Source organism: Camelus dromedarius, chromosome 14 (genome assembly GCF_036321535.1).
Source record: "Camelus dromedarius isolate mCamDro1 chromosome 14, mCamDro1.pat, whole genome shotgun sequence".
NCBI classification, from domain to species: domain Eukaryota; kingdom Metazoa; phylum Chordata; class Mammalia; order Artiodactyla; family Camelidae; genus Camelus; species Camelus dromedarius.
In genome coordinates this window covers 63,215,438-63,239,548 of record NC_087449.1, presented here as the reverse complement: position 1 = coordinate 63,239,548, position 24,111 = coordinate 63,215,438, and the positions used below count along the sequence as shown (strand labels likewise).

At 55.0% G+C, this 24,111-nt stretch overlaps 1 protein-coding gene across 1 annotated transcript; it reads left to right on the top strand.

Annotated features, from left to right (window-relative positions):
* The first annotated feature begins 679 nt into the window (after window positions 1–679).
* Window positions 680–23,754, top strand: DRAXIN (dorsal inhibitory axon guidance protein). The gene is made up of 7 exons (XM_031464060.2): window positions 680–804; window positions 12,849–13,294; window positions 15,635–15,825; window positions 17,050–17,161; window positions 17,572–17,661; window positions 19,157–19,246; window positions 22,738–23,754. Exons 2-7 carry the CDS (start codon window positions 12,859–12,861, stop codon window positions 22,848–22,850), a joined length of 1,032 nt encoding a protein of 343 aa, XP_031319920.1. The 5' UTR covers window positions 680–804; window positions 12,849–12,858; the 3' UTR covers window positions 22,851–23,754.
* The last annotated feature ends 357 nt before the right edge of the window (window positions 23,755–24,111 follow it).

Below are 24,111 nucleotides of genomic sequence, written 5' to 3'. Positions count from 1 at the left end.
CCCTGTATCCCCACATCGAAGAGCTACTCCTCCCAGAACCCCGCCCCCGACTCCGCGCACTTTCCGAGGCTACAAAGGCCCTGCAGTGTCCCGTTCCGCCTCCCTAGCACCAGGCAATTCTTCCGTCCCATTTGACAGCCAAGGCGGAATAATCCTTTTGGGGAACGGCCGGCCCCTGCCCAGCGAGACGCGGCCGCAGCTGAGCGTTCAGCTCCGTCCATTGTTGGGGTCCGCCAGGGACCCCCTGCCGCGGCCTTTTGTAGTCGGCTCCCGGCGGGGCTGCTCCAAAAGCGCCACCGCTGACCGCGCCCCGCCCGTCCCACGCGTCCCGGGCCGCGCAGAGGCGGCTCTTACGCACCGGGAGGAGTGGGCCAGCCTCTCCCGGTGCCCGCACGGCCGCCCGGCTGCGCCCGCCTTTGTCTACCTTCTTTGTCTGCCCCGCGCCCTCGCGGCGGCGGCGGCTAGGCCTCTGGGGAGCGGGCCTGGAACGCCGAGCGCAGCTGGAGAGGGCGCGCCGGCCGCGAGCGCGCGGGGCCCGACCCGGCCCGGGACTGCCCCTCGGCTGCGGGCAGCCGCGCCCGTTCCCCGCCGCCCCTCCCCCGTCCCCTCCCCGCGCTCCCGCCCCCTTCCCTCCCGCCCGCCCCCTCCCCCTTCCCTTCAGCCCCGCTCAGTCTGGGCACATCCTTCTGCCGCCCTCGCACCTCTCCACGCAGTCCCAGCTTCGCGGCTCGGCCCTTGACTGCGCTCGGCTCCCACAGGCGCTCGGCCCCGTGCCCCTCGGCCCCCGCCCCGCCGGCTGGACAGGTAAGGCATGGCCTTGGCCCGCCCCTGGCCCCGCCCTCCCGCCTCACCTGGCTGCGCGCCTGGACAAAGGTGGGCTACCTGGCGCGCTCAGGGGCGGGGCGCGCTGGGGACCGAGGCTAGTGGTGAGGATGCTGCTTTCTTTCCTGCCCTCCCGGCTCTCGGACCCGCCTGTCTGTGGGTCCGCCGCCCCCGCTCCTTGCCGCGTCTCCCCTCGGCTCCTGGCCTCTTCGATCGCCCACCTTCCGCCGGACGCTCACTTTCCCACGTTCTGACACTGTCTCGCGCGTGCCCTCGCCGCCCTCTCCTGGACGCAGCCCTCTCCCACTCTCCCTCTCAGCACTAGCTTTCTTCCTCTGGGACCCAATCTCTTTGTCTCTCTGTCTCTGAGTCTCCGGGTGGCCTCCTAAGCAGGGGACCCCAGTCCGTCACCGTTTGAAGACGCTTCGAAGACTCCCTGAGCCCCGGGCAGAGCTGGCAGGAGTGCCCTCTGCTTCTTTCGAGGCTGCCCGGGGGACTGGGGTGTGTTGCAGGGAGAGGGAGATTCTGGGTGTGCCCCGCTCCAGCACTGCCAGTGGCCCCGCGCCCACTCCTCCCGGCCCGGGCCAGTACCGCGCCCTAGCAACCCCGACGGCGCTGGAGTCGCTCTTCTGGCCCCGACTCGGGCGCTCTCCCTCCCCACTGCAGGCTTTTCTCCAGCCGCGCACCTGGGTCTCAGCCGCCTGCGGGAACCGAGGTTTGAGACGTGAGGCCTCTTGGGTTTCCCGCCAAGTCTTCTTGCCTTCCTCCACTGGGTGCTCCTTCGGCCCTCGCCTATCGTCTGGTCTCTCTTGCCCAGTGCACTCGTCCACGCTCCCCACCTCCCAGCCTGGTGGCATGCAAGACGTACCCAGTACTAGTTCAGTACCAAGCCTCTGGGGTCAGGCAGGCAGAGGCTTTGGGAGTGAACTTGGACAAAGGAACACACTTCTCTGAGCCTCAGTGTCCCCTTCATAAAACGGGGATAATAGCACCTACCTATAGGGATGCGTGTGGAAACAGTGAAAAAAGCATGTTGGATGCCAGCATGGCACACCCGGCAGCCATAGGGGATTCTACAGTCCCTGGGTGGAGTGGGGTTGGGGACGCCACAGAAAGGGAGAAATGGGTCAAAAATTCAAGGCTTGGAGATACTGCTGAGAAAGCTGATTGCGGCCCCTCCCATATCACAGTCACCTCCCCCTACACACACTTACAGGCACTCTTCTCTCTTTCTCTCCCTCCTCCTCTCTGCTTGTCCTAAAATTGGAGCTTAAAAAAGTCAGGGTGAAAAGGGTCTTTGCCTTCGAAATGAGATCAATGTGGCTGGTCGATGTTGCCAACAGCTGGTCGCTGGTCACGAGGCAGCCCTGTGAGTCTTTCCCAGTTCTGAACCTCTGTCTTGCACCCATTTCTTTTTTTAATGGCTCTAGCTCACGAGCCATTTCCTCTTCTCTGGGTGGGGGGGATTGTCATTCTGGGCCCTGCACCTGCTGTGTGGTCACCCAAATCCTCAGACCATCATCTGTCATCATCAAGACAAGTGACACACCACCCCAGGAGTCTGGCAGTGATGTGGGCTTAGTGGAGTAATGAGGGCAGCATCATCTTCTCCCAGCTGGCAAGTTCTGGGCTCCCCTGGCTAAATTTTGTCTATTTGGGGGGGGGGTTTAGTTTTTGTTTTTTCAGTCACAGCCAGGGCTGGCAACTAGAGCCTTTTTCTTTAGAGAAGCAAGAATAGGACTGGGGACACACACTCACACACTCACACACTCACACATACACACACACACCCATCCAGACTCCTCCTCCCCATCCTGCCTGCTGCCTTCTCTGCTTTCCTCCTCACCATTTAATCCACTGCCCTCCCCATCCCTAAACCCCTCAATGGCTCCCTGTTGCCACTAAATTAACTACTCTGCCCACCTCCCACCACACCCTCACTTGCATTTTGGGTTTCAGCCGTTTCAAAAGGCTGCTCATCTCCAAGCCCTGACTTCCTCCCAGCTTTTGCTAGGGCTTTTCCTTCCATCTGAAATGTCTCCCCTACCTTGTGTTCAGTCAAAGCCTGCCCATCCTTGCAGGCCAAGGTCAGATGGTCCCCTCTGTGGGAAGCTCTCCTGCCCCCTCCCTTGCCTCCCTGCCTCTTGTGGTCTGCACTTCCCTGGGCGAGGCTGAGTCTTGTTCCACTTGCGGTCCCAGTGCCTGAGACACGGCAGGTGCTCTGTCCATACTTGTTCTAGGGGTTGGGATCCTTGCAAAGGGACAGGAATGAACTGAAAACTGCAAGCCACAAGTTATTGCTAGGTTCCACTGGGTCCTGCTGGTTAGAGCTGGCCCTAAAGAAAAGGACCATAGCTGGGGAGGTTGGAAGGGGAGCAAGCCTCCTGGAAAACCCCTGTGGTACTGGGGGCTCTGCATGCCTCCGGAAGATGGGGATAATTTCCATGCCTGATGATAGTAGAGGAACCAGACTAAACAGGGAGGCTACTGCCCACGTTCCGCAGACTAGCTTAGCAGCTCCGTGACCCGGATGGAGGAGCCTTCACTTGTCTCAGCCAGAAACGTGGCAGAGCAGAGATTCTGCGTCCTGGCCTCCCTGACTCCACAGCCTGGGAAGGGCAGGAGCTGGGCATGTTCCTGGATGGGGGGTGGGATTGGGTGGTCAGACAAACATCCCTACTCTGGCTCATTCAGGTGAGATCTGCCTCTCTTGCTCTTCCAAGCCCTCTACTGGCCCTACCCCAGCCCTTCCTCTGAAGTGGGCCACTCTGGCCCATGGAGCACAGGCCTCCCTAGAAGGACATGGGACAGTGGCTGAACCTTTGCCACAAGAGGCCCTGCCCCTCCGCACCAGGTCCCAGCTTTGGCAGCCCCCCCCCCCCACATCACAACACCATGGCCTGGCATTGACCATCTATGTGGTCCACAGCCCTGGATGGGTGTGGGGGTACAAGTGACAAGGTCCCTGCTAGATACCCGAGCAGTTGGGATGAAGTAATTGCAGGACCTTAAGTCTTTAGGGATCCCCTCTGTGCCAGGCTGGGTTAGGGCCCCCAGCATGTGTCATCCCTGAAAGTCAAGGCATCGGTACTGGCATTAGTTACTGAGTGTAGTATGAGGAGTGGTCAGAGATCCTGCCTTTGGAGTCATATGGCCAAGGGTTCAGATCCCAGCCCCACCACTCACTCTACTGTGTAAACTTGGGCAAATCCCTCAAATCTTTGTCCCGATGTTGAGCCAATGTTACAATTATTATTACATAAAATACATTGTCCACTTCAAAGGGCTAAATTAGATAATACATAGAAAGCTCTGGGCTTAGAATAGTCCATGCCTGTAAGTGATACCCAAATAAACATTTATTTTTCAGATGTGGGATTGAAGCCCAGAGAGGTTAATTGACTTGCCCAGGGTCACACAGCTAGCTGGAGCCAGGATTCACATCCAGGCTTGTCTGACTCCAGGTGTCTCTCCACTCCCCACTGGCCTCTGCCAGAACTGACAGCAGGCATTTTGTCAATTGATGATTAAGCAATGGGTCCAACCAAACAGCAAGTGGAGTCAAATTGTCTGGGAACCAAGATAAGGAACACTGAGGAATAGGGGGCCCAGGAGGAGGGCTCAGGGGAGGAAGAGGAGAGTGAGGAGGACCTGTAATGCAGCAGGAGGTAGGGCTTTACCCCCACAAAACACAACACTCTTACACAGGTTTTTGGAGGTGTGAGGCCTTGAGAGGGTGGGAATTCCCGAGGCTGCTGTTGGAAATAATAAAAGCAGATGGGGCTGTCCCTGTGGGGAAGCCAAACCTCATTTGCCAAGACAATGGTTCCCTCCAGGCTGGCCTGGGCCTGTGCTGACCCGCCCCACGGAAGCCATCGATCACCCCACCGAGGACGGAGGACACGGCCACCTGCGCCTGCCCGCCTGCACACACGGGCACAGATGCACAAGTGCTTCCTGGAACTCACCCTGCCCCCACGCCCACTCTTTCCCCTCCCATAATAGCAGCTACTGCTGTTTATTGCGCCCCTCCCAGGGTACCACTCACTTTGTTTACCTGTACCTTCCCTCATTCTCACAACCACCAGCATTTTGCAGGAGAGGGAACTAAGGCTCAGAGAGGTTAAGTGACTCACCCAAGGTCACACAGCTCTTTCCACTCTACTCTTTCATGGCTCAGCTTCATGGATTTGGGCTGACATCTGTTTGTTTGAATCAGTAATAATAACATCTGTGCCTCAGTCTTTCACTAGGCCTGTGGCCTTCCTGCCAGGTCAGAGTGGGGACACCTGGAGGACAAGGATTATGCTTGGCTCCCTCCAGCAAAGAGTATGTTTTTCCCATGTTCTGGGAACTTCCAATACTAGAGCTATGTCTCTCCTATCAGACTGGGAAATCTCTAAGGGCAGCAGCTGGGTCTCCCCCGTTAGAATGGAGGCTTCCCGGGGCAGGAGCTGCTTTTCTTGCTCAGACTGAGAGCTTCCTGGGGCAGGAGCTGTGTCTCATCTAAGAGTCCTCCAAGGCCAAACCTAGATCTCCCCTGATACAGTGGGACCTCCCCAGGGCCAGGGCTATTGTCCCCAGTTGGATTGGCAATTTCCAGAAGCAAGGACCAGCTCTTCAGACTGGAGCAAGTCCCATTGCACGGCATCCAGGTCCTGCCAGAGAGGTTCAGCAAGTCCTGACCCCCTGGTGTCACTCTCCCCAGCAGTCTCCACTGCCAAGAAGCAGCTGGTGCTCCACAGGTCAAGAGGCAGAGTTCTCTGTGTGAGACCAGGTTGGCACAAAGGCCCATGGAGGGGTAGGTGGGGCTCTGGCTGTGCTGAAACCTAGGGGAGCTGAGAGGTTCCTTCCTATTGGACAGGTGGCACTTTGGGGATGCAGAGCCTTGGGGAGACAGAGTGATGGGTAGGGATTGGCTCAGGACTATCAAGCCAGCCAGCACCCCACCGAGCACCCCCCAGGGCAGCTGTTTCAAGTCTCACCCACCCTACCAGTGAGCTCGTCTTCGCCCGCCTTCCATCCCACCTACACTGAGTTCCTTCCACCCCCAGAAACCTCCCCTCCCCTAGCCACGCAGGAGTACTGATTCCCTAAACAGTCAAATCTCATGACAGGCTAATAATCTCATTTCACAGACAGGGAAATTATGCCTCATGAAGCCTGTGCTGGTGGGAGGGGCTAGAGGGACAAATTCTAGTCCCAAATTGCCTGGGGAAGAGCCCAGGATTTAGGGTCCATCTCCCCCTCCCCGACTCTCACCTGGGATATAACCATTTTGATTGAACAAGCATAGCTACCCATTTTTCCACCCTGGGGGAGTCAACTTCTCCTAAAAAAGACAGGAATCTGCTCCTAGGTGTAAGATTCCCCAACTGGAGCTCCAGGTTTGTGGAGCTGACTGCAGGGTGGCCCCAGTGTTTTAAGGGCTGAAGGGGGAACCTGGGGATGGTCACCTCTATTGTCCAATTCCAGCCATGCCAGGAAGTGTCCAACGGAGGGTTGAGGAGGTGCCAGAGGGAAGAGTCAGGCAGGTCAGTTCCAAGTTAGAGCATTCCTGAAATCTTCATGGAAGCATGGAAACAAAATCAGAGATGATTCCTTTGTCTAACAAAATTTGTCCTAAGCACAACTGAGTCAGGGTTCTGGGCATACAAATGCTGCCTCCTGGGCTCCCAGGATGGAGAGCTTTTTATTTTTTTTTAATATTTTTTAACTTTTAGGGGGTCATTAAGTTTATTTATTTATTTATTTTTAATGAAGGTGCTGGGGATTGAACCCAGGACCTCATGCATGCTAAGCACGCGCTCTACCACTGAGCTATACCTTGCCCACTGGGGTGAGCTTTTGGTGTACTGAGGTGGTCTTCTCTTGTCTGCTGTATGGGCTGCAGAAATGTCCACTGAAGAGTTTTAAGCTGGAACACCAGTGACCCGATTCGTTCTTCGGACGACAGATCAGAGAACGTCTTGGTGATAGGCAGGGACCCAGGCAGGCAGCAGCATGAGAGGCTGTTGGGTTACCTGAAACATGGCGGGAACTGGCAAGAGTTCTGTGATGAGGGGACACCCCCACGGAGGCCAGCCTGGCCTGAGGCTGCTGCTCTGAAGGACAGAATTCAGCCCTTAGTGTCCAGGGTCCCCAAAGGGGAAGTGGTGAGATCACGTACAGACCACGAAATCCCAGACCCTGTGAGCTGAGAGGGTGCATCACCTGGGCTCAGGAGCACAGGCTCCCAGATGGCCCCAGCAGAAGGCTGTGCCTCTCAAGGGAACATGATCACCTTGGAGATGTTTCTTGTCTCTCAGGGGTAGAGGTCCTTTCCAGTCCGCGTTTAGCAGAAGGCGGCTGCCTTCAAGTTTCTTGTGAGCTAAACAGGTTAGGGTGTTTCCATGCAGAGGGTTATTTCAAGACCTGAGCTGTGGCCAGGGGAGTGGCAGGAATCAGGACCCCTCCCTATCCAGCTCCCCGTCCCCCAGTACCATGCACCCCTTTCTGAAGAGCCCTTGAAAGATGGAAGGGCCCCAGGCATCCCAGAGACCCCTGCGCTGGTCTTGCAGTGCCCACCCAGCAGCTCGGTGGGTTGGGATCTCGCCTGTGCCTGAGGGTCGGTCACAGGTAGAGAGGCGGACAGAGCAAGGCAGGGCTCCTCCAAAAGCGAGTGAGAAGGCAGGCAGGCCCAGGAACCAGCTATCATCACATATTGTTCTGTCTTGTTTTGCCTTTTAACACTCACCCACATGTCCTCTGAATTCATGCTGCCTCGGTACCTGGCCGTGGTCCCTGGGGGCTTTCTCCTGATCCTAGAGGGTGTTATACGTCATCCCTCCCTACAGGGGGCTGTCAGTTGGACAGACAGACAGATGGAGGAGTCTTGTCACCGTGGATCATAAATTCCCAGGCTCCATTGGCAGACAGAGCCCTTGAGACCACCCACGGTAACCCAATGATCCAGTGGTCTCAGTGGTCCTCTTCCCCTACATGCCCCGATCCCTCACCAATTTTTCTGAGCAGTACAAATCATTTCCCATGAAGTCTTATTCATAATCCCAATATATAAAAACCGACAAAAGCAGCGTTTTATGAGCAGCGTAGCACCCCCCACCACCACCATCAATAATCTCTTCCCCAAATCAAAATTTTCCCCATCTCCTGCAGCAGATACAACTTCAAACCCTACTTGCTTATCAGACTGTCTTCAGCCTCTCCTCCATGGAGATGCCGTGTGACCACTGCTCTGCCCGCAGTTTACAGTATTGCCTATTTGCAAGTAAATCAGTGAGAAAAAAGCTATGCTCAGTGTTATGAAAGAGTGTAATGCATATTGGTTGTATGTCTCGATATGAGACTGAGCCTCTCACAGACTTTGTTCATTCATGTCCAGAAAATCCTGGAGCAAGTAAATAAATAGATGCAAATGCGAGGTGCAAATAGTTCTTTTAAACTGCTCGCCTTGCATCCCTCGAACACTTTTCAGTGATCTAGGAGAAGCCCAAGTTATGGGGAGGCTGCACTCATATTAAAATTAGGTAGAGAACGCATTTGAGAGTGTCTGTTGTCATTATTCTAGTTTTAAAAATGTTTTTTAAAAAGTGAGGTTAGACAACCCCTGAAGTATCTCTACCAAATACAGTCGCTCAAAACTGTCACTTTCACACACAAGGAGGAGACCCAGGGTCAGAGAACGGGGGTGATGGTCAAGCTCTCCCAGTGGCTCACAGCCTGGACTGAGCATCACAGTCCCTCCGTTCCATCAGAGCATCCTGATACCCCTGGCCCGGGATTCCCATCAGACCCCCCTCAGCCAGCCCTGCTCCCACCTCCCACTCCCCTCCCTCCCTCCTTCTCCAGCCGCCAGCCCATCAAGCAGCAGGTGAGCGGACCAGCAAAGCAGGAATTCAGGCCCTACAGCTGTCCTGGGATGCCTAGTGGTGGCCAAGCTCCACAGTTGTCTGCCAGGCAGGTGGACAGGAGCCCCCCTAGTCTCCTGGCTCCCAAATGCAAGGCTGTTGCAGGAGGAGGGGGCTCAGGAATCAAAGCAGGCTCCAGGCTCCATTCACTGCCTTCCTTTGCATGTGACCCTGATTCCCTGCAGGCTTCTGGAAGGAGACGGCTCCTGCAGCTCAGCCCTGCACAGTACGGGGACAGGATTAGGGCATGAAGCAAGCTTCTTTCCCCTCTATCAGTTTCCTCTTCCCTGCTGCCAGTGCCTGGTCCCCCCTCCTGGGCCCTGACTGTACTCACAGCCATGGCAGAAGATTACGTGGGGAAGGCGGGTGCCCCCCGCCCCGATAGGGTTCAAGGACTGTCCGCATGCCCTGGGTGCAGAGAGAACCCAGGCCCTGAGGTGGTTCTTTGCCACTCACCAGTGTCACCTTGGATTTGTGGCTTACCCTTCCAGAGCCTCGGTTCCCTCATTTAAAAAATACGGAGAACAACCTGACCCATGCAGGGCAATTGAGACGATGCGATAAGAAATGGACAGAATAAGCTTGTAAGAGCCTGGACTTCACACTCAGGGAGTGGCAGCCCCTAATATTACAATTGCTTTAGTTTAGTTTGGTTTTTAGTGAGTCACTATTAGATCTAGGCTGTAGGTGGTCCTTATGTCCCGTGACGGTTGTTGTCCAGGGTGACTTCAGGCTGTTGAATGTCCCCAGTCTGAGGGGGATCAGACCCAGGCCCAGAAGAGTAGGCTTTGTGAGCCAGCCACAGGAGAAGCTGACAGGGAGGGCAGGGAGGTGGGGCACCTGCTGCCCCTTTTCTCTTGGATGCTTGGTGCTTTGCCAGGCAGCCTCCAACTGGCTTCCAGAGTGACAGAAATGGATGGGAGCCCTCATGGCTGTGGCTCCTTGGCACGACTTCTGTAACAGCCCATGTTTCCTGAGTGGCTCTTTGCCAGGCTGGCATCTTGGCTGCTGGGCTGTGCCAGGATTCAAGTACAAATCCTGTGGGCTTGGAGAGAGGGCTCTGTGCAGTCTTCAGGGCAAAGAGATGTCAGGGTCCCCAGCCCTCACTCCAGCTCTCTCTCTCCCTCTGTCTTTCTCTCTCTTTCCCTCTGTCTTTCTCTCTCTCTCCCTCTCTCTCTCTCTCATACACACACACACACACACACACACACACACACACACACCCTGGGAATTTATTTGTGATCGTCTGCTCAGGTGTCAGTTCAATTGTACTCAGTCCACTTCTATTCTGATCCATAGTTATCAGTGCCTATTATTTGCAGGGTCCTGTAGATATTATAGGAACAGAGGGGAAAGTGGGACAGATCTTCTTGGCTAGCTGGGGACTTTAAAAGAAAAAGCTGATTGCCCCCGCAGGAAATGAGCTGGACAAAGCTGTGAGGGAGCTCCGAGGGGGGAGCGCATCTAATTAGGGGACTAAAGAAGGCTTTCTGGCGGACAGCGTATTTGGGATGAGTCCCAGAGGCTGGGCAGAATTTGGGCAGAGAGGGATGGGGTGGAGAGAAGAGGTTGTTCCAGGCAGAAAGAACAGCCTCAGAGAGAACGTAAAGACAAGAAAGATGGGGTGTCTTTGAGGCCCAGGGAACAGTCTCTGTTGGCCATGAAGGGGAGGAAATAGAAGTCAGGGCTGCAAAGTTAGGTTGGGGCCATATTATACAAGATCTTGAGTGCCAAAGCGGGGAGTCTATGGTTATACGGGAAGGCGGCAGGGAGCCATGGACAGTTGTGAGCATGATCAGAGTAATCTGGCAGCAGTATGGACTGGGTCTGGGGGCAGCATGGTGCAGATAAGGTCTGGGGAGACAGATGGCTCCACGAGGGGTGCTTCAGCCTGCATACTGAAATCCCCCCTTCCCTGACCCAGGCTGGCTGCATACATGACTTACGGGGTGCGAAGGGAGGAAGGGAAAAAAGATGGCGCTGAAGTTGGGGTTCCTGGGCACAATTAACAGACCCATGGCCACTGGCAAGGGCTTGGCAATAGGACTTCAGTGAGAAAGACAGATGGCAGATAAGGGTGGGGTCATGATGCTGGAGAGGGGCTAGGGTTGGGAAGCTGGGCTTCATCTCTTGGCTCTGCAGGGGAAGAGCTGTCCTCTGAGTCGAGTGCCCAGGCTGGTCACCGAGCTCAGAGACGGGCTCTGAGTCATTGGCTGGCCTCATGTGTGTCCACGGGACAACAAGCTGCCCATAGACACCGTGGGTCTGCCCACCCCCTCTTCTGCCAAGCTTCATCTGGTCTCCTGCCTGCACTTTTTGGGCGTCCTGCCAAACTTCTCTCTACCCCAAGATGGAGGGATTCCATTCACTGGCCAACATCCCAAAGGTTCCCTGTTGATGGGGGCGCTCTGTGGGCTTCTCCCAGGCCACAGATGTGATGTCCCCACAGGACAGACGGGCAGGGCTGGATCGGAGACAACATCCAACATAGATTCAGCCATTCTCCATCGCAGGGAAGGGAGGGCGGAGTGTGGCAAATGCAGCCTGGCATCTGCCTCAGGCTTGGAAATAGGATTGGAGGGGTCCCCGGGAGCAGAACAATCTTGATGGACAGGTCTCTCCAATGGGCCCCTCCTCCCACCTGGCTGCCGAGCACCAGCCTCTAGGGCCCTCATTACGGAAAGGCTTGGGGGTGAGGCTGGTGGGGCAGAGCCCAGGGCAGTGGAGGCCAGGGTCCTGGGCCTCCTGGGGGACCAGGACACAGCAGGCCAGGAGGAAGGAAGAGTAGGATAACAGGTGGCCGGTGACCAGGTGAGGGAGGTGACCAGGCAGGGAGGAACCGTTTCCCTCCCTCTCTGAGTGGGTCAGCCTGCCCTCCCTGCCCATTTCAAGCGCCCCTCATTCAGGGTTCGCTAAAAGTGGACCTGGGGTGGGATGGCCAGTTGTGGGGGCTACGAGAACTGTGGGGGCTAGCGGGGGAGATGCCAGCAGTCACCACTGGCCCATCAACCTCCCCTCGGCCCTGGGCAATTACATGGACACAAATCACAAGGAAACGGTTGTGTAAGCACCTTTTAAAGCCTAATGGGATACACAGGAGGCCCGGGGAGGCCATAAAAATTCAATCAGCCTGGCTAACTAACCTTGTGCCCAACTTGTCTGGATGCCGTGGGGCTGGTGCAGGGGCGAGGGCAGTGGGGGAGGGGGTTCCAGGGAGTGGGATACCCCCTACCCCCAGCCACCAGTCTCCAGAGCCTTACCTCCAAGTTCCTTTGGAACATCCCAGGGTCTGCTTCTTCCTCCCGGGAGAGCAGTGAGGTCCCCTAAGGAGGCTCCACTTCCTGTACAGCAGGGGGCGCTGTCCCCCCAGGAGGTCAGCGGTGCTCACCCCACCCTGCGGGGTCAGAGCCAAGGCTCCAAAGTCCCCCCGCACCCCAGCAGGGACAGTGCTGTGTCAAAACCCGCCTGGAGCTTGGAGGAGAAGAAACGGCAAGGGCTGAGCTGTCCCGGGACAGCACGCAGGGGTTCAGAGCATAGGCAGAGCAGTTACATAAATGTCACTTACTCGGTGTGACTTAACCTCTTGGAGCCTTCATTTCCGCGTCAGAAAATAATAGGAGCCACTTCAGAGAGGTGCTGAAATGGCTAAGTGATATAAATTCACACAAGGCGCCGAACAAGATTCCTGCACGTGCTCCAACGCCATTGTTAGATTGAATTTAGGCTGTGAGTCAAGTCTCTGGGACTACAGGCCTATTCCTGAGCTTGGAGACACTCAGCTCATTCCAGGGATCTTGGCCACAGGCAGAGGTCCGTGCAGGGAAAGGAATTCTAGACTAACCTGGAACCTGGGCGCTGCTCAGACATTTAACCCAGGGGTTCGCAGCCTCGGCACTGCGGTCTTTCGGGGGCAGTGTTCCCTGATGTGGGGGACAGTCCTGTGCAACCAAAAATATCTCTAGATGTTGCCAAATGTCCCCTGGGGGTTAAAGTCCCCTCCATCCCTGTTGAGAAACAATGGGCTATAATAGTATGAGGGAGGGGGTTGGGGAGTGGGGATGAGGAGGGCTGCAGAGCTGCACCTGCCCCCCAACATTAGTGCTACTTTTCTTGCAGGGAAGGGCCCATGGCTGGGCCCGCCACGTGCGTTGCCCCCATGCTGTTCTTCACCCTCCTGCTGCTCCTGGACCTGAGTCTGGCAGATTCCCTGGGACTTGGAAGCCCTGCTCAGAACCTCCCTGAGAATCACATCGACCTCCCAGGCCCAGCACTGTGGATGCCTCAGGCCAGCCACCACCGCCGCCGGGGCCTGGGCAAGAAGGAGCGGGGCCGGGCCTGGGATGGGGCAGTGGTCACCGCCACCAGGCAGGCCTCCAGGCTGCCAGGGGCAGGGGTGCTGCTGCCTGGACAGAGTCCTGCAGGCCTGCTGCAGGACAAGAATCTGCTGCTGGGGCTAACACTGCCCTACCCTGAGGAGGAGAACCGGTCTCCAGGGTCAGAAAGGGTGAAGAAACGCGGCAGGGAGCACAAGAGACGCAAGGAGAGGCTGAAACTGCACAGAGGTAGCTGGAGATCTGCGAGCGGGTGGGGCCCAGCAGTGAAAGGGAGGGAGGCTTGGAGGTGGGGGGCCAGAAGGAGAGGTCTCAGACCCAAATGGCCAAGGGGACTTCTGGGCCAGAACAGGGAGGCTAGGAGAGAAGTGTCAATGGCATGAGGTCCCTGGGAGGACATCCAGAGACCCCCAAAATGGGCAGGTAGTGAACACCCAGAGGAAGGGAGGGGGTCTCACTAAAGTCAGAGGGGTCTGGTAAGGAGGCTGGGAAAGGCCTAGGGGTGGAGCATGGGGGGAGGAGAAGAATATGTGGCAATAGAAACTCAGTCTTATCAATTGATCATCCCCCTAAATCAGGAAGTTCTACCTCGTGTCTGACCTAAATCCATCCTACTGTAAGTCCTGAGTTGAGATGAAACAATTCAGTGCCCTGCAAGCATATCACTTCAACAACTCTAAAGCATAAAGCAGAGGCTGAGAACTTAGACTCTGAAGCCAGATCTGCCCGAGTTCAGATCTGGGCTCTACCATTTACTGCTCTGGGATGAGTCGCCTTTCTCTGTCTTGGTTTCTCCCTCTGCAAAATGAGGGCCATGGCCCCTTCTACCCTCAGTGTAGCTTCAGAAACGGCTTGATTTCTCGAGGACTTAGAACGGTGCCTGGCCCTTGTCAGGGGCAGTGGGCAGTGGTTGTTACCGGTTAATTCTCAGCTCTCTCTTGATGCTGAATCAGTACACAGCTGACCCAAGGAGAAGTGTCACGTCTTTATCTCTCCTGCCTCTGCCTTGTTCGTTTTATGAGGTGTCCCCCTAAGTCCTCTTGCCTTCCTTTAAGTTTCCTCCACATTCCCAAATCCCCAGTGAGCAGAGCCATCCACTGTCCCCAGCCTCCTCCTCCCTTTGCCCATTTAGTCCAGAGACAAATGTGTCCCAGCAGCCCCACCTAGCCAGCTCCTCCCCAGTCTCACCTGGCCCTGAGCCCGTGCAGGCCACATTGGCTTCCAGGTCTCTTCGTGTGACAAGACTGCCTCTAGGGGCAGGCCCAGTGCCACAGGCAAGGATGGGATGGGGGCGAGGGTTCTGTGGGAGGTGGGTGACGGAGCCTCAGACCCCCTTCTCCTGCAAGGGCTGGGGCTTGCTTCCCTGCCAGGCCTACCGAGACCACCCTCCACCCCCAAGTGGACAGAACAAGTGCTGGCATCCTTGATGACAAGAAGAGGGCACACGTGGGGACTGAGCCCAGCCCGGGTCCAGCCCCAGCTCTAGGGGACCAGTGGGGCCCTCCTTCAAGAGTGGGTGAGGGGAGGAGGGGACAGAGGAGGTCCGGAGGCCAGGCCCAGCCCCACTGATCAGCTGTGAGGCCTCAGGATCATGGAAGCTCAGTTTTCTTGTGTGCAACATGAATGGAGCAGATTCAGTGGTCCTCATGTCCCCTTTCGACTCTCTGGGACTCATTTCTGGAGGGTGGGGTGGACCCAAATGACCCAGCCAACCTTCAAGTCAGATCTTGTCTGAGAAAAGGAGTCAAGGATGAGCGTGGGCCCTCAAGTTTTTTTCAAAGGCCACTGGTTCGTGGCCACCCCCCAACCCTGCACTCTCCCCCTCACACTCATCCTACCCCATGCCCATGTGTCTCGGAAGGCAGCCTCAGTAGTTAAGAGTACTGACTTTGTATCAGGGGGACCTGGGTTTGAATTCAGACTTTGATACTCACTAGCTGTGTGCCCTTAGGCAAGTCGCCTAACCTCTCTGTGCTTCAGTGTCCTTTCCTGTAGATGAGGCTGAAAGAGTACCTACCTCCTAGAGCTCCTGCAGAGGTTAGATGAAATAATGTTTGTAAAGCCGGGACCCTGCATACGACATGGACCCGGCACACAGCATGTGCTTAATAAACAGGGCCGTTATCACCACACAGGAAGCTCTCACCTCCCAGCCATCTCGGAGACCTCTCCCCACCTGCAGTGCCTCTCAGCCTCGTCAAATTGCTCCCCTACTCAAACTTCATCTCCTCCAGGAAGCCTTCCATGGTTAATCACACTAGTTTCCATTTCTTGCACTTACACCCCTGGCTGCACCCAGCCAACCCAGACTTGGACTTGCTGGAATGTTGCTTTTGAGCCATCTCCCCAGCAACACTGCAAATTCATCCAAGACATTCCCCCTACTCCTGCTCCCAGTCTCCTGTTTCCACCTCCCCAGGAAGGTGGGCAGCAGGGATACTGGCCAAGCAAATAGCTTGTCACATGGTTCCTGCCTCCCCCTTGTTCGCAGCAGGAAATGTGGGTTCTGCTGTGGGCTGATACGGGGTGGCAAGCAGATCAAGTCCCTGTGTTTCCTGCTCCTTGTCTCAGGCCGAGCCTTGGTCAGAGGTCCCAGCTCCCTGATGAAGAAGGTGGAGGTCTCAGAAGACCAGGCACCAGATGCCACGATGGAGGAATCCTCCACCAGCCTGGCCCCCACCATACTCTACTTAACCACCTTTGAGGCGGCACCTGCCACAGAAGAGTCCCTGATCCTGCCTGTCACTTCCCTGTGGCCCCAGGTAAGGAGCCTCGGAGCTGGAAAAGTCCTTGCGACCATGTCATGCTAACCCCTCTTAGTACATTTAGGGAGACTGAGGCACAGGGGCAGGAAGGAGTTGGTCCAGGCCACAGGGACTGGATGGAAGCCAGGTCTCCTGATGCTCATCCAGCCCAGCTCCAGCCAGTGCACACTGTTCAAAGAGGGCTGCCACTGTCCAGGCAGTGGTCCTGGGGGCTCACTCTAGGGGGAGCCAAGGAAGCAAGTGTGGGCTCAGCACACTGGTCTCTCCATCTAGAAAAGTAAGGCTCTTGGGGAAGTACTTTATGCATACCGAAAAGCGTAGAGAATAATAATTTTTACAACCCTGTCCCCAGAGTCCAGAATTAACAAGCTTTAGTTAACACTTTGACCCATCTGCTTCAGACCTTTAAAAAAGGATACACAGAGAGGGAGCAAGCAAGCAAAAGTGGCAAATACACCAACCGTTGGTGAGTCGAGATGGAGAGTGTATAGTCTTGTAATTAACACAAGGTGCACCACTGCACCTCTCCCGTGGCTTTGAAATTCATTTCAAAATAAACTCATTAAAAATGATCAATAAAATACATGTGTAGAAGAAATAAAACTCTTTTTAGCAGTAGATCTTTCTTATTTTCTTTCTGGGTCTTGCATCTCCCTGAGAGACTCATAAAACAATGGGGCATCTCCGAGGAATCCATGGGGATCCATGCTGTCTCAGCCCCCTAAAGCCCAGCTGTTGAGAACCTGGCTCTAGAAAGTGCTGTTATTGTCCATGTCCTACTGTGCGCAGATCCAGCCCCGAGACCACTGGCTGGGGCTGCAAGCAGAACTGACCCCTGGCCGTGGCCGAAACAGTGCCACCGAGTGCTGATGACTTCTGCAGGGGTGAGAAGGGGCAGGGGGGCGAACAGCTGGGCTTCTCCTGAGCAGGCGTGACTGCCTTCCCAGCCCCTCCCTTAGAAGGCCCAGTAGATCGTTCTCCAGGCTGCATCATCAGCTGCCTGTAGACACCATCCTGCATGGGGGTCTGTGCTCTGTCAGCAGACTGCCCATGTAGCCCTAGCAGCAGTCTCCGTGTTCCCAGGCTGGATTCTGGGCTGTCCAGCACAGGACGAGCTGGCCTCTGAGAAGCCCCTCCTTCGTCCTCTGGCCCCTGAGCCCCACATTCCTTCTTCCACCTGTTGGGAACTTCAGGCTCCCTCCTCTCCACCCGCCTCTGCAGGCTCAGCCCAGGCCTGACGGGGAGGTGATGCCCACACTGGACATGGCCTTGTTCGACTGGACCGATTACGAAGACTTAAAACCCAAGGTCTGGCCCTCTACGAAGAAGAAAGGTATGTCTACCCTCCCTGCCACCCCTGTGCCGGGCTCCCTCCCCTCCCCCACCATCCGCTGGTGAGCCCAGCCCGACCTGACCTACAGATGTCTGCAGTGGGGTGGGAGGCATGGAGCCTAGAATGGGAAGGACACCCAAAATGGAAATGCTGCTCTCAAGTGCCCATCTCACGCCAAATGTTTCCACGTAGCAATTCATTTTGCCCTGGGGAAGGAAAAAAAAATTAGATCAGCACTGCTGTTGATCCCACTTTAGAGAAGAGAATACTGAGGCACAGAGAGGTTGTCGTATCTCATCCAAGCCACACTGCGGGAACGGCGGTGTGAACACTCTGACATTGGCATCCTGTGCGTAACCCCTCTGCTCTGCTGAGCCTCAGCCTCTGACGACAGATCCTGTTGTCCCCAGAGAAACACCGGGGTAAACTCTCCAGTGATGGTAACGAAACATCACCAGCTGAAGGGGAGCCCTGCGACCATCACCAAGACTGCCTGCCAGGTACCAAACCAGTATCATGTTTGAGGCACTAGGCTGGGAACCTGGAGGGGGAGGGGGTGGAGGCAGGTGCTCTCAGATAGGTGAGCAGCATCCTTTAGGGACAGGAAATAATAACCACATTGCTGAGAGCCGCTGTCGTATTTCATTCTACCTAATCCTCACAACAACCTGAAGAACGAGACCCTGTCATCCCCAATTTTCAGGCAAGGAAACTGAGCCTCAGAGAGGCTGAGTGTTTCGGCCAAGGTCACACAGCTAGGAATTGGCTCAAACCTGAGTCTGCCTGGTTCCCTCCTAACGTCTGGTCCAGCTTAATTCTATCCTTGTGCCATCACAACTCTGCTGGGCTTCTGGGAATGCTTCGATGATATCCTGACCTGTTCAGCAGCTCAGCCCGCCAAGACAGTCTGTAAACGGGGGCCTGGTGTTTTGACTGATGGCCTAAACGCTGGCCCTTGATGGGTCAGTTGGGACCTCTGGGAAGCCATTGCTGAGGCGGAGTTAGAAGTTGCAGGGTGTTTCAGAGCGGAGGTGGCTGGGGTGGGGGTGGGTAAGGCCCCTGAAGGATAAAAGTGGGAGGAAGCAGGAATGGACAGGAGACCTGTGATGCCATCTCGGCCAGGTGGACAGGGAGCTCCAGGACAAAGATTACCTGTTAGAAGAGGCCCACACTGGGCAGAAATAGCCAGGCCCTGGCACCCCCACCGAGCCAGTCACTGCCTGCGCTGTTCTGCTCAGGAACAGAGTGACAGTCGGCCCAGGTGTTTCCTGCAGGTGTTAACAGCAGGAGGCTAGCAGCTAACTGCTCTCCCGGCCAATGGATGGCAAATGCTTTCTGGAGGGGGTGGGGGGTGATCCGAGTGGCACAGCTCCATGGTGATTGTTAATTCAGTGTCCAGAATATTCTACAAAAGAGCAACCGAACCAGCCATGTGGCATCGTATAAGCCAGACCACCAGCTCCAACAGGCTGCCCTCCTTTCTAAACCATTGTTTTCACCCTGAGCAGAAACAAAAGGCTCAAGTTTGGGTCAACTGTAGAGTGGCTCCAAGAACTGGCTCCATGGGGGCCGAGGCGGGGCCTCGAGCCTGTCTCCCAGGGGATTCCATTTTCCCAGCTGTCAAAAGAGGACGTTAGTCAGTGATCCCTGAGGCCCCTCCCAGCTCCAAGCTGGCTCCATACCTGGCAGCCCCCAGCTGTTCCATCCACTCTCCCAGGAGGGGATCCCACAGCGCCTTCGCTCCTCCCAGGATCAATCAACTACCCTTCTGGGGCAGCTGGGGTCTCTGCCGCCTGTCTCTGGGGGGGGGGGGGGGTCTCGTCCTTTACATCCATCGATGGTTCAGCTTGGGAGCCTTTCGCACCAGATGGCCCACCCTGCCAGGGACAGCCCCGCCACGGAGATGATGGATCTTCTGTCCAGTGGGAGTGTGTGCAGGGCGGCAGGGAGGGTCCGCACAGCATGGTTGACCGCGTGTGCTTGCCTTGTGGGCAGGGACCTGCTGCGACCTTCGGGAGCATCTCTGCACGCCCCACAACCGAGGCCTGAACAACAAATGCTTCGATGACTGCATGTGTGTGGAAGGTGAGCCCGACACTGGGGGCCCCCTCGATGCCTGCTGAGAACCCCACAACCTCCCTTCCTCCTGGAAGATGGGTGGGAAGAGAAGAGAAGGGAAGACCGAGCAGGAAAGCTTTGCTCGGTGCCTTCCCAGTCTGTGAACTCAGTTAGTCTCGATTCCTGGCATCGTTGCTCAGATTTGCTTTCCTCACCTCTTGAAACCCAAGCTGGCGTGATCTCCCAAGATCTGGAGGCAGCAGAAGGGAGGAGAAAGGAGTGTATTAAAATTTTGAGATCAAACTTGAGAAGGCGGTGCTTTCAAACCAGAATTCTATCCCAGGGAAGGCATTCCAAGTATGGTAACACGGGGTGGGGGTGGATTTTCCAGCACCATCCCAGGGAAGGATGCACATGCCCAGCTCTCTCTTTAACTCCTCCAAGCTCCCACCTGGAGCGGTACATGCCCTGCTGCCCAGGTGTGCCCAGGTGTGCCGGGCTCTGTGCTAAGCACTTTACCCGTTATCTCCTTAATCCTCACAACCATCCCGGGAAGGGGGCTACTATTATCCCCACTTTACATGAGAGCAAACTGAGGCACAGAAAGATTAAGTGACTTGCCCAAATCTACACAACTAGAAAAGTGGGGGCATAGTTTAAATTTTGTATTCTGAAACTTTTCCAACACATATTAACATAGTCAGAATAGTATAACGGGGGATTTCCCATCACCCACCTTCAATAATTATCACTCACAGCCCATCTGTGCTGTCTGCCCCACCCCCATCCAGTTCCCCCGTTCCAATACGATTTTGAAGCGACTCTTGGGAGTTTACAGATATTTCATCTATGACTATTTCAATATATATTTCTAAGAGAAAAGCACTCTTTTAAAAACAAAATACCAAAAATGCACAATTGCTTACTGTCATCCCACGTCCAGTGTTGACATCTCATGAGTGAGGGAGTTTGGTCTCAGCTCCTCTATGGACCATCCTGAGACACATGCCCTATTTTTGCTCATAGCCTCAAAAACTATCTGCTGTGAAAGCAATAAAGCTGCTTAGGTCCGATTATTCATGCATCCTCTCAATCAAGAAATACTCATTGAGTGCCTCCTCTGTGTCGGGTTCTGTTCAGGACACTGGGGACTCAGCAGCAAAGAGAACCAGCGGGTTCTGCACTCATGGATTCCATTCTAGGGAGATGATCAGACCATAAGCAAATAACTAGATGCCTTTAGAAACTAGTAAGGCCTGTAAAGAAAACAATCCAGGCTGGTCTGATGAGGAGTCTGGGAGTTGTGTTAGGGAGGATGGACAGGAGCAGACAGCAGAACCAGACACCTGAAGATGGGGGCGGAGGGAGGGAGAGAGAGTCCCGGGTAAGTGCAAAGCCAAGGACCTCGGGCAGGAACGAGGCTGGCATGTTTGAGTGAGCCTGGCACACCATGGCCAATGGGGAAAGTGGCACAAGGGGACGTGGGAGAAGCTGGTGGGGGAATATCACCCCAGCACCTTATTGGCCTTATTTGATTTGTAATTGGAAGATGTCAGCAGGTTTTAAGCAGGGGAATGACCTGGTCTGATTTAGGAGTATAAAATCTCACACTGGCTGCAGGACTGTGCAGGGCAAGAGTGGAGACATGGGGGAACAGCTGGGAGGTAAGGGGATGGAGGCAGGCAGGGTCGGGGGAGCAGGGAGATGCTGGAAAGCTGCCTTCTGTTACCTGTGTGCAGGGATGGGGGCCCATTTTGCAGAGAAGGAGACTGAGGGGCAGAGTGGGCTGGAGGCCACTCCAGTCCAGGGAGCCCAGAATAGTGCCAGGTCCTCAGAGTTCAGCTTGCCTAGGTGAGGGGGACATGGCCCTACTGAGCTGCACATGCCCCATTGGGTGCTCAGTGTGCGGCCCCTCTGCCCAGGAAGCCATCCTTCCTTCCTCCCCTGGGCCTTAGGTGGGAAGGCACAGCTTTCTAGGCGTCCAAAAAATATGTGTGCATCCAAAACCCCATCTGCTCATTTCCTCTGACCCCTGTTACCCTGGTTGGTCCCACCACAACTCTTACTACCTCCCTGGAGACTCAGGCTCCAGAAAAAAAAAATTTAGAGTGGAAATAACAGTACATTAAAGATGGTCCAGGAAGACATTGTCACCAAGATGCCACACCAGAGGGATCTAGGTGATGCCAAGAACCCTCGTGAGGACCAGGAGTCCTGAGGACTTCTGAGAAATCCTGAAATGCTGAACATGGGTACCAGGGCTGAAGTCCAGCACTCAAGGCCAGCCTGGGTTCTGGAAGGTTCAGGATGGGCTCCTGTGGCTACCGATTACTCCTGCTCATGGCCCCCTGTTCCCGCCCAAGTGTCACTTGTGCGGCCACAGGTCTGAAAGCCCAGTAACCCAGGTGTAAATTCTAGACCCCAAACATGAACTTCACAGCAATTCCTTTATTCTCTTGACAGTGACATAAGAGGATCTTAAAGTAGTGATGTCCTCTCTCCCTGTGGTCACTCCTAAACTGAAATGTAGGGATTGCTTAGAAAACAGTGAAATCTCTCCCCCAATTCCTACCGCCCATCAGAAGGATGTGGCCTTAAATAAAAAATATGTCTACCCATGTATGTCAGGAGATGCCTGTGGCCAGATAGAGCCACAGCCAGGGAACCCTCCCTGGGTCAGGAGGGCCACGCCTACTTTAATTAAGGTGGTCAGGGAGGGACCCTTTGAGACCTGAGGGCTGTAAAGGAGCCAGCCATGCAAAGAGTTTCAGGAAGGGGTTTCTGGCTGTGAGAGCAGCAAGTGCAAAGGCCCTGAGGCCAAAAATGGCTGAAAAAAAGCAAAAAGACTGGGTATGGCTGGAGTTAGAGAGTGAGGAGGAGTATGGGGGTGGAAAGAAGACAGGAGGCAGGTCCAGGTCCCAGAGGGTCTTGTAAGTCAGGGTAGGACACTTAGGTTTCCTTTGGAGTACAGTGGGGAGCCATGAGAGGTTTTACAGGGGAGGGCAGAATCTGCATCTCTTTTAGAAAGGTTTTTTATAGACTATTTTTCAGAACAGTTTTAGGTGTATAGAAAGATTGTGCAGAAAATACAGAGTTCTCATATGCACCCACACACACACACTTTCTCCTATTATTATCTTACATCAGTGTGGTAACACTTTTTACAATTGACCCAATATTGATACATCATTATTAACTAAAGCCCATAATTTACATTAGGGTTCACTCTTTGTCTATGGATTTTAACAAATGCATAGACATGTAGCCACCATAATAGTATCACACAGAATAGTTTCATGGCCCTAAATATCCCCTGTACTCCATCTGTTCACTCTTGGCTTCTTCCTCTGATGATTCTCTTTTTTAAGCCCACTCAGGCTGCTGTGGAGGGATGGGTTGGTTGTAGGGCTGAATAAAGAAATGGGTGGTGGTCGTGGAAGGATGCAGGGGGTCCCAGAGGGTTGGGGAGAGGGGACTGACTGGTCGCACCCCTGACCCGCTTGCCTCTCTTCGCTCAGGGCTGCGTTGCTACGCCAAATTCCACCGGAACCGCAGGGTCACGCGGAGGAAAGGGCGCTGCGTGGAGCCCGAAACGGCCAATGGCGACCAGGGATCCTTCATCAACGTCTAGCGGCCGGCGCGCGGCGCCTCCCCAAGCCTGGAGGCTGAACGCGGGAGGCTTCGTGAAGCCGGGCGATTTGTTTATAAGTAGCGGTGGCAGATCAAACGGAGGACCAGATGACTGAGGCTGCAGGCTCAGGCCCAGGACACTCAGCCCCGGGAAGAGAGCCCTGGGCGATCTGCCCCCAGCCCAGGAGCCGAGCAGCAGTACACCTGCAGCCACCACCTGGCCGATGGGAGACCCACGCCGCCTGCGCATCTCGTTGTCCGGGTTCTCCGCGATGGCAATGTCGAGAGTGCCCTCTACTGTCCGACCGTAGCACTGCAACGGCTTCAAGTTAAAAAAGAAAGCGGGTTTTGAGCTGGAAAGAATGGAAACTCCCTGAGACAGGGAACCCAAGGGCAGGAGATGAATATGCAACGCTTCCTATGTACCAGGCACTGTACTAAACGCGGGGCATACGTTATCTCATTTATTACGTGACCTTTTAAAGAAGGCATGGTTACCATTTTACAGGGGAGGAAACAGAGGTAGGGTTATCCGACTTGTCCAGGCTCCCAGATCAATGCTCCTCCAACCTTCACCTGTGTAAGAATCCCCTGGGGATCTGGTTAAAATGCAGATTTCAATTCAGTAGATTCTGCATTTCTAACAAGCTTCGGGGCATGTGGATGCTGGTGGACCAGGAACCCCACTGAGAGCACCAGATCCTAGGGAGTAAAGGGTGGAGCTGGCATCTGAACCTGGACCTGTCGAGCTCCAAGGCCCACGTCCTTGCTGCTCCACAACTAAGGACTTATTCCAGGTTCTCCATGGCTTTCGGTGAGACATGTTCCCTCGTAGTTCCTTTTGCTGTGGTGAAGGCTGGACTGACTGTTATCTTCCTTCCCTGCACAAAGTGTATCATTTTAAAAACAAAATGTGCATTAAGCACTTGCTTGCTTGTAAGGCATGATCTGGGCAGACTGGCCCCTGCCGCTGGGAGCTGTTGGAAAGAAATGATAATGATCTTCCCTGTTTCTATGGCTCTGCTCGCCCAGTCTTGGGACGTGCACTTTGGAGTTGCCCGACAGTTGCCATTCCAGGGGTTCTTTGGCTTTTGTAGTTCATGTCCTTTGAGAATCTAATGCAAGCATGGACTCAAAAAATACACACGTTGCCCATGCACACCCACTTTTCATACATCTTGTGGTTCCCAGGCCTCCCAGAGACCATCCCAGGACCCCCAGCCTACCCTTCTGCAGCAGAAGAGTTGGAGTACCTCTGAGGC

Bases quoted from the DNA above. Each gene is read 5' to 3' on its own strand.
- DRAXIN (XM_031464060.2), top strand. From the start codon at position 12,859: ATGGCTGGGCCCGCCACGTGCGTTGCCCCCATGCTGTTCTTCACCCTC. The intron at 13,295-15,634 runs GTAGCTGGAGAT...TCCTTGTCTCAG, and splicing joins GAGGCTGAAACTGCACAGAG to GCCGAGCCTTGGTCAGAGGT. The intron at 19,247-22,737 runs GTGAGCCCGACA...CTCTTCGCTCAG, and splicing joins TGACTGCATGTGTGTGGAAG to GGCTGCGTTGCTACGCCAAA.